General features: G+C 44.9%; 1 protein-coding gene across 1 annotated transcript in view; it reads right to left on the bottom strand.

Moving 5' to 3' along the window:
* Nucleotides 1-338: 338 nt before the first annotated feature.
* The window catches only part of LOC141164420 (uncharacterized), a 46,837-nt gene continuing 33,983 nt past the window's right edge, over nucleotides 339-13,192 (bottom strand). The window contains exon 10 of the mRNA XM_073649620.1: nucleotides 339-1,543. Coding sequence (XP_073505721.1) covers nucleotides 645-1,543 — 899 coding nt within the window. The 3' untranslated portion in view covers nucleotides 339-644. The remainder of the gene's footprint in view (nucleotides 1,544-13,192) is intronic.

The raw sequence follows: 13,192 nt of genomic DNA, 5'->3' as shown, positions 1-13,192 counted from the left end.
ACATACACACAGCTCTGCTACATACACACATCTTCATAAACACACAGCTGTGCTACACTTGCACATTTTCATACACATACACCCGTCTCCTGAGATGTCAATCTGCGCATGCACCGCCTCCAGCGGCCATTTTCCTGAAGCCCACAGCAGGTAAATCATTGGAAAAAGGGACTCCGGTCACCGGCGCCAACATCTTATGAAAGCCAACGGCCATCAGCATCGCCCTATCCTGCCGCTACCAACCTCCTGAAGCAGCGTCCCTGCCTCCTGTGACCCCGCTCCACCACCGCTGCCGCCAGATAAGCTATTATTAAAACGGACTAGAAGATGCACCACCATTTTATTTAAAAAAATGGTTTCCTATTTTTATTTTAATCGAGGCCAAACAAGAGGAATGACAAAGGGTTGTCCTAGTAGTGTACAACCCCTAGAAGAAAATACAATTTTCGGTTAAAATATTTCCATCATTCTGAACATGAAAAAGACTTCTCCCCTGTGTCACTTTCCTGATGTTTATTTAGAGTAGATTTCCGTGTAAAACATTGCCCATATTAAGAACATCAAAAAGGCTTCTCCCCTGTGTGACTGCTCTGGTGACTGAAAAGAGAAGATTTCTTTACAAAACATTTCCCACAATCTGAACATCAAAAAGGCTTCTCCCCTGTGTGAGTTCTTTGGTGTCTAACAATATCTGATTTCTGGTTAAAACGTTTCCCACATTCTGAACATGAATAAGGCTTCTCCCCTGTGTGAATTCTAATGTGCTTAATCAAATCTGATTTCTGGTTAAAACATTTCTCACATTCTGAACATGAAAAAAGCTTCTCTCCTGTGTGAGTTCTGTGGTGCAAAACTAGATTCCATTTCTGGTTAAAACATTTCCCACATTCTGAGCAGGAAAATGGCTTCTTCCCTGTGTGACTGATCTGGTGTCTAACAAGGTGTGATTTCAATATAAAACATTTTCCACATTCTGAACATGAAAAAGGCTTCTTCCCTGTGTGACTGATCTGGTGTCTAACAAGGTGTGATTTCAATATAAAACATTTCCCACATTCTGAACATGAAAAAGGCTTCTCTCCTGTGTGAGTTCTCTGGTGACTAACAAGAAGTGAGTTCCAAAAAAAACATTTCCCACATTCTGAACATGAAAATGGCTTTTCCCCTGTGTGAGTTCTCTGGTGCCTAACAAGATCTGATTTCCGTTTAAAACATTTCCCACAATTAGAACAAGAAAATCTATTCTCTGCTGTTTGAAGTTTTTGATGTTTTAGAAAAGACTTTTCGAGGGGAAAACTATTTCCATATTCTGAATGTGAAAATGGCTTCTTTGCTTTAGAAGCAGCTCGTTTTGTAATGCTTATTTTGTGACTTAGGATCAGATGATCAGACAAAGGAGCAGATGATAAATCTTTGCTGTGAAGGGATGATGGTATTTCAGGAGTAATGGCATTCACTTCAATTGTATCCTGTGGGATCTCAAGATCATCTGATTTAAAAATTGAAGATGTCAGCTGTCCCTCTGATCTCCTGGTGCAGTCATCTGCCAAGAACAAAACCAATTATTATTTTTCAATAAAATTCAAGGATATGTTGTACACTCCTACTTAAACTGTCCGTAAATATGACAAGGTACGTAAAAAAAAAATTGAATTATTCACCAAGGCAATGACAGTTCACAGCCTAGTAGAAAACCTTATAGGATGAACCAGTGGAGCGTGGTGTTCAACTGTTTTCTCATTCTGCCTCCCAAATATGGAATAAAATGCCACCAAACAATGTTATGTAGGCTAAAATAATACCAATAAAAATTTCTGCTCATCTCATAAAAAACAAGTCCCACTCAGGCCAGTCGAAAAACAGAGGTTTCCACATTATTAGTTGCACTCTGTAGTGCTAGAGCATGTAAACATAAAATATATGAAATTTTAATTGTATTACTGTTCTAGAAAATAGGAAAAAACAGTTACTTAGCACATAATTTGCAAACTCATGCATGCCCAGTAGCCACAATTTGCCCAATAATGTGCTAAGTACCTTTGTTTTTTCTTATTTTCTAGAGCAGTAATGTAATTCAAATTTCATATATTTCATGTTTACATGCTATAGCACTACAGAGCACAATTTTGTTAGATATGCATAGAGATTGCTACTCTTAGTATGCGTCTGTACACACCAGTTTTCTGCTTGGAAGTGACGGTCAGTTGTTGATTATCCACATTATTAGTGCCTCAAAAGCGCTTGAAAAGCAAAATGGCTTCCATAAACCAATCCAGCAATATCTGCTCTCCCAAAGTCAAATTTCCCCCTCTTCTCAGCCTTGCAGTGTGCCCAAACCACATTTAGCATCCATGTATTTGGCATTACTGTAGTGAGAAGAACCCACTTAATTTACGGTGTGTCTCCTGGAGCACAATCTGGGCACTATGTGTTGGGCAATAAAAAGGTATATTTGCAATTTTCACTCTCCAACATCCCCTGCGTGCTAATTTCCAGAAAGTGCCTGTGAAGTCAAAATAGTCACTACTATAAATTAATTCACTGAGGGTTATAATTTCCAAAATTGAATCACTTTATGGGGATTTCTACTGCTCTGGCTTTCTGCCGTTTTGTGATATTATGGCTTCTGCAAATGGTGTGTCCCATCTCCTCTGAGATCTGCTCCTGCGACATCTGCTTCTGTCACCAAGAGCCGCCTTATTTATTCTGCAGGAGGCTCTGGTGATGGAGGAGATGTCAAAACCAGAAGCTATGGGCGGCATAGGCTCTGTCCAGCCACTATGATTAAGGTGTGCTGTCCAGCTGAAGTAATCTGCTCCCTGCTTCAGCCAATTGGAAAGAACCACACCCCACTAAAGCTTGAAGCATATTGCAGGAAGCTGGCAGATGCAGCCTTGTTCTCCTCTGGTTCAGTCTTCTGTGCTCAGCTCCCGGCTTATATATTTGTTTCCTGTTGTGACCCCGGCCTGTTTACTGACTACTCATGTGTCTTCTGATTTTGTATTTTCTCTGCCCTTCTGATTCTGACCAGGTTACCTGACTATTCTTCTTGCCATCTCACACCACAGAACAGTTGGTAATACTGTGGCCCAAGTATAGGGGTCTCTGTGCAAGTCCATATCCATGTAGACGGGTTAAAGGACGATGAACAAGGCAATCCCTGGGATCTGGAAAATGGAGTAGATAGCACCAAGACTGTTCGTGGTTGTCATCTTTTGAGCTGTCAGGTGACCACGAACAGTGCCCCCAATACATTGTGTCTGCAAATTATTCCAGCAACATCAGCATTCAAATAGCTAAATGGCGCTCCTTCCCTTCTTAACCTGCCATTTGCCCAGACAGTAGTGTAAAACTGTTGTGACAAAGTCACTGGCAGTGTTGTGTTGGAAGGGAGATATGTGTCACTGAGGCTGTTAACCTTAGTGATCTGAAAACATGGAATTGTCTCCTGCACATTAAGTGCAGAGGGTTACCGGCCCAGGTTTACAAGGGAATGTTTTTAGTGGATGATGAAGTGTAGGGCGGGATTTCATCCACCATATCTCCAATCCAGAGAGTGGTCTGGGCTTTAAATAGCCAGCCTTTGCACTCAGGTATGTTCAGTACCTGGAAAAACCTGCTCCAGAGAGGAGCTCACACGTTCTGTGCTGAACCGTGTGTGCTTAATTGTCAGTGGCCAGACCTTGGTCGATATACGGCCTGTGCTGCAAGCTTTGTATTTTGTTTTGCCACTTTAGCTGAATGGGCTTTTTTTTTTATCGACTACCGGGTAGTTTATGACGCTGAATAAACTAACCAGAAATTTAAAGAGACAGTGTCCTGTGTCTACCTCCGCCTACAGCCAAGCTTGTCGCTATACCACAAGTGGTGGAGAATGCGGGCAAAACTCTCAGCAAACACGTGTGACTATTACAGGAGGGGCTGCATGTCCTGGGTGAAGTCGGCCATAAGCCAGCAAGTGACACCAGACAAAATAGAGGACCTCCTTAAGCATCTATTGCAGGCGCAGCACCAGCAACAGCAAGCGCAGCAACAGCAGATGGCGCAACAGGAGACCACCAAGTTGCTTATGCAGCAGCTCCAGCAGCAGGCCCAACAGGACAAGTGCCGCCAACAGCAGCAGATTGATTTGTTCGCAGAAGCGATCCGTAGCTCGGCAACAGCTCCAATGATAAGGTCAGTGGAAGACTTTGCAGCCTGAAAGGCGGTAAGGGAAGCCCTGCAGAAAATGACCTCGGGTGATGATGTAGAAGCTTTTCTGACGGTATTCGAGAGGGTCACCGAGAGGGAGAGGCTTCCGCCAGAACAATGGGCAGAGGTGTTGACACCTTACCTGACAGGGGAACCTCAGAAGGTGTATTATGACTTAGCCTTGCAAGACGTCAAAGAGTTTGCAAAAATAAAGACTGAAATTCTGGCATGCTTGGGGGTAACAATGACAGTCAGGGCACAGCGCGTCCACTGCCGGGCGTATCATCGCGAGAAACCACCGCGCTCCCAAATGTTTGACCTGTTGCACCTGGTGCAAAAATGGCTGCAACCAAAATTTTCTACCCCGGCGCAGATCATAGAGCGAGTAGTGATGGATCGATTTGTGCTCTCCTTACCGAGGCTGGTACAGACTTGGGTTGCCCAGGGTGATCCCCGGAACTCTGATGAACTGGTCGGATTGGTTGAGAGGTACCAGGGGGTCGAGGGTTCTGTGGGAAAATAGCACATTCCATATTGGGGGTCCCAGTCAGGGACGGAGGTCCAAAAGGGGGTGGCAAATCCAAGATCCAAAGGGGCGGGAAAGGCGGTGCCCAAGGTCCCTGTGGGAGAGATTATTTGTTGGCGGTGTCATGGCCCAGGCGATGTAGCTGTCTGCTGCCCTCTGAAAAAAATGGACTGTAGCCTGGGACGTCGTTGTTTCTTCTATGCCTACCCCGCCTGCAGTGTGGACTATCAGCCCGGTGAGGGGCCACAGTCGTATCCCGTGACTGTTAATGGGGTACTGGTGGCAGGACTCCTGGACTCAGGGAGTTTGGCGACTCTCATAAGGGCTATGCTCCCACACCAGTTGATCCCTGGGAAAAACGTGGGTGTGCAGTGCATACGCAAAGGATTATCCTATTTCCAGAGTGACAATACACACTGACAGTGGAGCTGAGTCCCATGAGGTTGGAGTGGTTAGGGATATGCTCCACCCAGTAGTAATAGAATGGGACTTCAGTCTGTTCTGGGACTTGTGGAAATCGGGGGTGCCAAGCGTCTCAACCGGGAGGCTGTTACACCATGATGCATCACCGTCGCAGTCAGAGGCAGATGACTTCCCCCTGTGTGTGCTTGTGGGGGACGAAGACGAGGTGGTGACCCCGGAGGACGAGGTTCCGGACTTGGGGGTGTCTGGGGGGAACTTTGGTACTACACAGATGCCAGATCTAACTTTGAAGTATGCCTTTGATAATGTATCTGTGATCAATGGGGTTGCTCAAGAGCTAGGGGCTGACACCAGGGTCCCATATTTTTCACTTAATGGGGAGCTTCTTTATCGGACCACTAACCCAAAAGGGGAAGTAATAGAGTAGTTGGTAGTGCCGGGACTCTATAGGAGTAGAGTGTTAGGCCTGGCCCATTCACACATCTTGGGTGGGCATCTAGGGGTAGACAAGAATTGGGAGCAGGTTCTACAGAGGTTCTACTGGCCTGGATGTCACCGGGAGATTGTGAACTACTACCGGTCCTGTCCCTCCTGTCAGATAATGGCTCCCGTGTCCCATTTCTGCTGTCCCCTACTGCCGTTACCTATCATAGTGGTCCCATTTGACCAGATTGCCATGGACCTTATCGGGCCCCTTGTGAAATCCGCCCAGGTGCACCAATTAATTCTGCCTGTGTTGGACTATGCAACTTGGTATCCAGAAGTAGTACCATTAAGGAATTTCTCCACCAGAAGTATCGCCAGAATACTGGTGCATATTTTCTCCAGAACGGGTCTGCCAAAGGAGATCCTGACGGACGAGGGAACTCTGTTTATGTTATGATTTGCAACAAGTACTAAGGAAAGAAGGGGAAAGCTTTCCCTACAGTAAGACTAAGCTGAATCCCTACGATGTAGCAGGCTGCCTATTCCTAGTGAACTGACCCGCCATAGTCCTCGGCTAGTCTGAACGAAGACCTATAGAATAAAGGGAAGGGGTCCCTAAAAGAACTAAGGACTGGAACAAAAATGGGACACTTCCTGAACAGAGAAAGTTGTTGCAGAACGCAAAAAGATAAACTGACAAAAAGGTACTAGAGGACCCAAAAGGACCAAGCGAACTTACAGAGATAGGCACAGAAGCACCTGGCTAGCAAAACAGTCAAACAACACTGAAGTCCAACATGGCCAAAAAGGCGGAGCTGGAATATAAAGGCAGATGGTCACGTGACCGCAAAACACAAGATGGAAAAAACAAACAGGAGGGTTCTAACAGTACCCCCTCTTTTAAGAGGACACTTTGGATCCTCCCGGCCCAGGCCTATCCGGAAACCTCTTGTGGAAAGCTCTAACAAGCCTAGGGGCAGAGACATCATCCACCCTTACCCAGGAGTTATCTTCGGGACTGAAACCCTTCCAGGAGATGAGATACTGTAATCTCCCTCTATGCCATCTAGAATTCAAGATACGTGAAATTTCATATTCGCCGTATTCCACCACAGGAGGAACTATGACAGTGACATCCCTATCAGATACATCCGCCTTTTTCAACAAGGAAACATGAAACACTGGATTAATCTTCCAGGAAGTAGGGTCATCCAACCTAACCACAGACTGGTTAACAACCTGAAGCACTTTAAATGGACCCACAAACTTAGGACCCAGTTTTTTAGAGGGAATCCTCAACCGCAGGTTCCTTGAGGACAACCAAACCATGTCACCCACAATAAACAAAACCTCCTTACGTTTCCTGTCAAAATACTTCTTGGACTTCTTGTTAGCCTCTTGAAGGTTGCAACGTACATTAGTCCAAACTCTCTCCAAATCACCGGAAAAATTCTCCTCCTCCTGCACCGCCGACCCCAATTTGGAGAACGAACCAAAAGACGGATGTCTCCCAGTACAACAAAAAAAAGGAGAACACCCAGCAGAGGAGGATGTATGATTGTTTAGAGCAAATTCTGCGAGAGGCAGAAACTCAGACCACCCCTCTTGATTGTCCGCCACAAAACATCGCAAAAACTGTTCTACATCCTGGTTCTTTCTTTCAGTCTATCCATTAGACTCAGGATTATACCCAGACGAAAATGACAAATGGACTCCCAACCTGTCAAAAAAAGCATGCCAACAGCGAGCCAAAAACTGAGGTCCTCTATCAGAAACAATATCCGTGGGAACTGTTAGAACCTTGCTGTTAGGTTTTTTTTCCTTTGCTGGTCACATGACCTTGTTGGCCTATTTAATCCTGCTCCGCCCTTCTGGCTTTGCTGGACTTCATTGTATATCTACTTTCTAGCTAGCCTGTGCTCTGTATCTATCTCTGTTAGTTTGCTTGGTCTACGGACCTCTATGTTCTATCTATTTTGTTTGTTCGTCTGTCTGCTACTATTTCTGTTAGGAGGTGTCCCATATTCCTTCCAGTCCTTAGTACTTGTAGGGATTCCCTCCCCACATCTATAGGTCTTCGTACAGACTAGATTAGGACTTTAGCAGGTCTGATCGCAGGATCAGGTTCCCTGTTACATCGTAGGGATTCAGCTGAGTCCTATAGTAGGGACAGATCTCCTCTCTTTCCTTAGCTTTGGTAGCAGAACATAACAGTAAGTCCAGCCTGCAAATTCTCTAAGGAAAGATTTTTTTTGTTCCATCATGGTGTCGGTTCCGGTTTTGGCTATACACCTGCAGGGACTCTCTCTGGAAGTGGCCGAGCTCCGTCAGCACGTGAGTAACTGTCCTGGAGCATATTTCTTGGAGCCTAAGGTATGTTTGCCGGATTTATTTTTTGGTGAACATCGAGAATTTTTTTCATTTAAAAATGCTTGCTTATTGTATTTTCGTTTGAGACCCAAGTCCTCTGGGGATGAATCCCAGCGCGTAGGGTTCATAATGTCACTTTTGCGCAAAGAGCCTCAGGAGTGGGCCTTTTCTTTGCAACCTAGTGATACATGCTTCAGATCAGTGGATAGTTTTTTTTCTGCTTTAGGACTATTATATGATGATCCTGACCGTGTGGCATCAGCTGAGAATGAGTTGAGACGTTTAAAGCAAGGATCAGGTAATGTGGAAAAATATTGTACTCATTTTCGTCGTTGGTCCACTCAAACAGGGTGGAACGATTCTGCTCTGAAAAGTCTATTTCTTGCTGGGCTCAGTGAAAGGGTTAAAGACCTGCTAATTGCTTATCCTACACCTGAGGATTTGCAACAGGCTATGCAATTAGCTATACGGGTGGATAGAAGACTGCGTGCTAGGGTTAATGAGAGCAAATCCTCTGCTATGTCAGTTTCTGGTTATGATAATGTGTGTACTAACAGTGGTGAACCGATGGAGATTGGATCGGTGGCACCTCGCTCTCAAGAAAAAGACCGTCGTTTTTCGGAAGGCTTGTGTTTCTATTGCGGAAAATCTGGTCATTTGATTAAAGGCTGTGAGCTTCGTATGAAGAAAGAAAAAAAAATGGTCAGTCACGCCCGTATTGCCTGTTTAAATTCCAAGGGTATATTTTTAGCTGCTTCCACGATTGCTCAGGAAAAATTAATGGAATTTCGGGTGTTTGTTGATTGCGGGTCTACACTAAATGTAATTGATGGGGGATTCGTGGAAAAACTCAATTTAAAACCTGAACCTTTATCATCCCCCATTGCTGTGGTTTCTGTGGATGGCTCCCCTTTGAAGAATATTACTCTCAAGGTCAGTGAATTTCCTCTCACTATTAATGGTGTTCACCATGAGAAATTGGATTTGGTAGTGTTGAATAACTTGCCTTCTCCAGTAATATTGGGTTTGCCCTGGTTAAAATTTCACAATCCTGTACTGGATTGGTCTACCAGTGAAATTAAATCCTGGAGCCATAAATGTTATGACAAGTGTTGTAACGGGCGTATTGCAGCTTTGGATAGGGGAGAATTGCCTGTTCCTATTCAGGATTTTTGGAGAGTTTTTTCTGAGAAAGAATCGCAGGTTTTGCCTCCCCATAGAGACTATGATTGCTCTATTGAATTTGTCCCTGGAGCGACTCTTCCTAAAAGTCGTTTATTTAACCTTACTATTCCTGAGAGGAAGGCTTTGGAGGAATACATACAGACAAGTTTGGCCGCCGGTCACATTAGGCCCTCTAAGTCTCCTGTGGCGGTTGGATTTTTTTTTGTAAAAAAAAAGGACGGCGGTTTACGTCCTTGTCTAGATTTTCGTGAGATTAACAAAATTACGGTACGCAATCCTTACCCACTGCCATTGATTCCTGATCTGTTTAACCAGTTATTGGGGGCCAAGTGGTTCTCTAAAATTGACCTTAAGGGGGCATACAATCTGTTGCGCATGAAGGAGGGTGATGAATGGAAGACTGCTTTTAACACTCCTGTGGGTCATTTTGAGAATCTGGTTATGCCTTTTGGTCTTACTAATGCTCCTGCATTTTTTCAGAATCTGATTAATGACATCCTTAGACCTTTGATCGGTAAAAATGTGGTTGTGTATTTGGATGACATTTTGATTTATTCGCCAGATCTGGAGTCTCATTGGCGGAGCGTGCGTGAGGTATTACAGTTATTAATGGACAATTCGCTTTTTGCTAAGCTGGAGAAATGTGAGATCGCTGTACAGAGAATTAGTTTTTTGGGCTACATTATCTCCAGCAAAGGTTTTGAGATGGATCCGGTTAAGGTTCAGGCTGTGCAGGAATGGCCTAGGCCTATTGGTTTGAAATCGATACAGAGGTTTTTGGGTTTCGCCAATTACTATAGAAAATTCATAAAAAAATTTTCTAGTATTGTCAAACCTCTGACTGATCTCACCAGGAAAGGTGCTGATGCGGTTCAGTGGTCTTCTGAGGCCATTGAAGCTTTTGTGTATCTCAAGGAGAGGTTCACCTCTGCTCCCATCCTTATGCAGCCTGATGTTACTAGGCCGTTTTTGGTTGAGGTTGATGCTTCCTCTGTGGGGGTTGGCGCAGTATTGTCTCAGGATAACGGGGATGGATTACATCCCTGTGCCTTTTTTTCAAAAAAATTTTCGGAGACTGAATTGAATTACGATGTTGGTAATCGGGAATTATTGGCTATTAAACTCGCATTTGAACACTGGCGCCACTTCTTGGAAGGTGCGGAATTTCCCGTTCAGGTTCTTACGGATCATAAAAATCTGATATATCTTGATGCTGCCAAGCGCCTGAATGCCCGTCAGGCTAGGTGGGCACTGTTTTTCTCGCGGTTTAATTTCTCCGTTACTTACATCCCTGGTACTAAGAATGTTAAGGCGGATGCCTTGTCTCGCAGTTTTTCTCCCATAGTCGGTGCTGAGAAAGAGGAAAACATTTTACAAGAAGGTGTTGTGATAGCTGCTTTAGACTCCGTTTTGGAAGATGAGATTCTTAAAGCTCAGGAGAATGCCCCATCTAACACTCCTCATGGGAGGTTGTTTGTGCCTGGGACCTTTAGGAGAGATTTGTTTGTTGAGTGTCACGAATCTCGGTTGGCAGGTCATCCCGGAATCTCTGAGACCAAGAGACTGGTGGGTCGCAGTTTTTGGTGGCCTGGATGGCAGAAGGAAGTCATTAAGTGGGTGCGCCAATGTACTATATGTGCTAGATCTAAGTCCTCACATACTCCTGCTGCGGGGTTGCTTTGTCCTTTGGAGGTCCCCAGTGCTCCTTGGACACATTTGGCTATGGACTTTATAACTGACCTTCCCCCCTCTGAGGGTTTTACTGTCATCTGGGTGGTCGTGGACCGTTTTAGCAAGATGTGTCACTTGGTTCCCTTCGTCAAACTGCCCTGCGCTAAAACTCTCGCTAAGACCTTTGTCAAAGAAATTGTCAGACTTCATGGCGTTCCTACTGACATTGTTTCTGATAGGGGTCCTCAGTTCATGGCTCGTTTTTGGCGTGCCTTTTGTGACAGGTTGGGAATTCATTTGTCGTTTTCGTCCGGATATCATCCTGAATCTAATGGCCAGACAGAAAGGAAAAACCAGGATGTTGAGCAGTTCTTGCGTTGTTTTGTGGCAGACAATCAAGAGGGGTGGTCTGAGTTTCTGCCACTTGCCGAATTTGCTCTGAACAATCATACATCTTCTTCTGCTGGTTGTTCGCCTTTTTTTTGTTGTTCTGGGAGACATCCGTCGTTTGGGTCGTTCTCCAAGTTGGGATCTGCCGTGCCTGAGGAGGAGAATTTTTCCGGTGATTTGGAAAGAGTTTGGACGGATGTGCGTGGTAATCTTCAGGAGGCCAACAGAAAATCTAAAGACTACTTTGATAGGAAACGACAGGAGGTTTTGTTCGCTGTTGGTGACATGGTTTGGTTGTCCTCTAGGAATCTGCGGTTGAGGATTCCTTCTAAGAAATTGGGTCCCAAGTTTGTAGGGCCCTTTAAGGTGCTTCAGGTTGTCAACCAATCTGCTGTTAGGTTGGAGGTTCCTACCTCCTGGAGAATTAATCCGGTCTTTCATGTCTCTCTGTTAAAAAAAGCTGTTGTGTCGGATGGTGACGCCTCTGCCTCTGTTCCTCCGGTGGTGGAGGACGGGGAATATGAAATTTCTCGCATCCTTGACTCTAGACGGTATAGAGGTAGTTTGCAGTATCTTGTGGCCTGGAAAGGTTTCGGACCCGAGGATAACTCTTGGGTGAGGTCAGATGATGTTTCCGCGTCCAGACTTATCAGAGCGTTTCACAGGAGATTTCCTGATAAGCCTGGTCCTAGGGGATCCGGAGGATCCTCTTAGAAGGGGGGGTACTGTTAGAACCTTGCTGTTAGGTTTTTTTTCCTTTGCTGGTCACATGACCTTGTTGGCCTATTTAATCCTGCTCCGCCCTTCTGGCTTTGCTGGACTTCATTGTATATCTACTTTCTAGCTAGCCTGTGCTCTGTATCTATCTCTGTTAGTTTGCTTGGTCTACGGACCTCTATGTTCTATCTATTTTGTTTGTTCGTCTGTCTGCTACTATTTCTGTTAGGAGGTGTCCCATATTCCTTCCAGTCCTTAGTACTTGTAGGGATTCCCTCCCCACATCTATAGGTCTTCGTACAGACTAGATTAGGACTTTAGCAGGTCTGATCGCAGGATCAGGTTCCCTGTTACATCGTAGGGATTCAGTTGAGTCCTATAGTAGGGACAGATCTCCTCTCTTTCCTTAGCTTTGGTAGCAGAACATAACAGTAACGCCATGAAGCTTGACAATCTCCTTAACAAATGCCTTAGCACGTGTCTTGGTGCAGGGCAACTTAATGAATGGAACCAAATGACACATCTTACTAAAACGGTCCACCACCACCCAGATAACAGTACAACCCTTGGACATGGACAGATCAGTAATAAAATCCATTGTGAGATGCGTCCAAGGCGCACTAGGAACCTCCAGAGGGCAAAGCAACCCCGCAGCAGCATGTGAATCCTTTGACCTAACACACACAGTAAATTGACGCACCCACTCGATGACTTCTTTCTACCATCCAGGCCAGCAAAAACTGCGACTGATAAGTCTCTTAGTCTCAGAAATTCTTGGATGACCTGCCAACCGAGACTCATGACACTCCACAAACAAGTCTTTCCTAAAGGTTCTAGGTACAAACAACCTCCCATGGGGAGTGTTAGATGGAGCATCATCTTGAGCTTTCAGAATCCCATTCTCCAAAATGGAGTCCAATGCCGCCACCACCACTCCTTTCTGTAAAATGCTGTCCTCCTCCTCAGCACCGACCGCAGGAGAGAAGCTGCGAGATAAAGCATCAGCTTTAACATTCTTAGTACTAGTGATATAGGTAACAGAAAAATGAAACCGAGAAAAAAAAAAAGTGCCCGCCTAGCTTGACGGGCATTTAAGCGCTTGGGAGCATCCAGATAGATCAAATTCTTATGATCTGTGAAAACCTGAATAGGAAATCTAGCGACTTCCAAATAATGAAGCCAATGTTCAAACGCGAGTTTAATAGCCAGCAACTCCCGATTTCCAACATCATGATTCAATTCGGTTTCCGAAATTTTTTTCGAAAAGAAGGCACAAGGATGTACTCCATTCCT

The sequence above is a fragment of the Phyllobates terribilis genome, unplaced genomic scaffold (assembly GCF_046119375.1).
Source record: "Phyllobates terribilis strain yellow unplaced genomic scaffold, ASM4611937v1 Scaffold_10__3_contigs__length_209671492, whole genome shotgun sequence".
Lineage (NCBI taxonomy): Eukaryota > Metazoa > Chordata > Amphibia > Anura > Dendrobatidae > Phyllobates > Phyllobates terribilis.
Note: the sequence above shows the minus strand (reverse complement) of the source record. Positions and strands in the feature narration are given on the sequence as shown.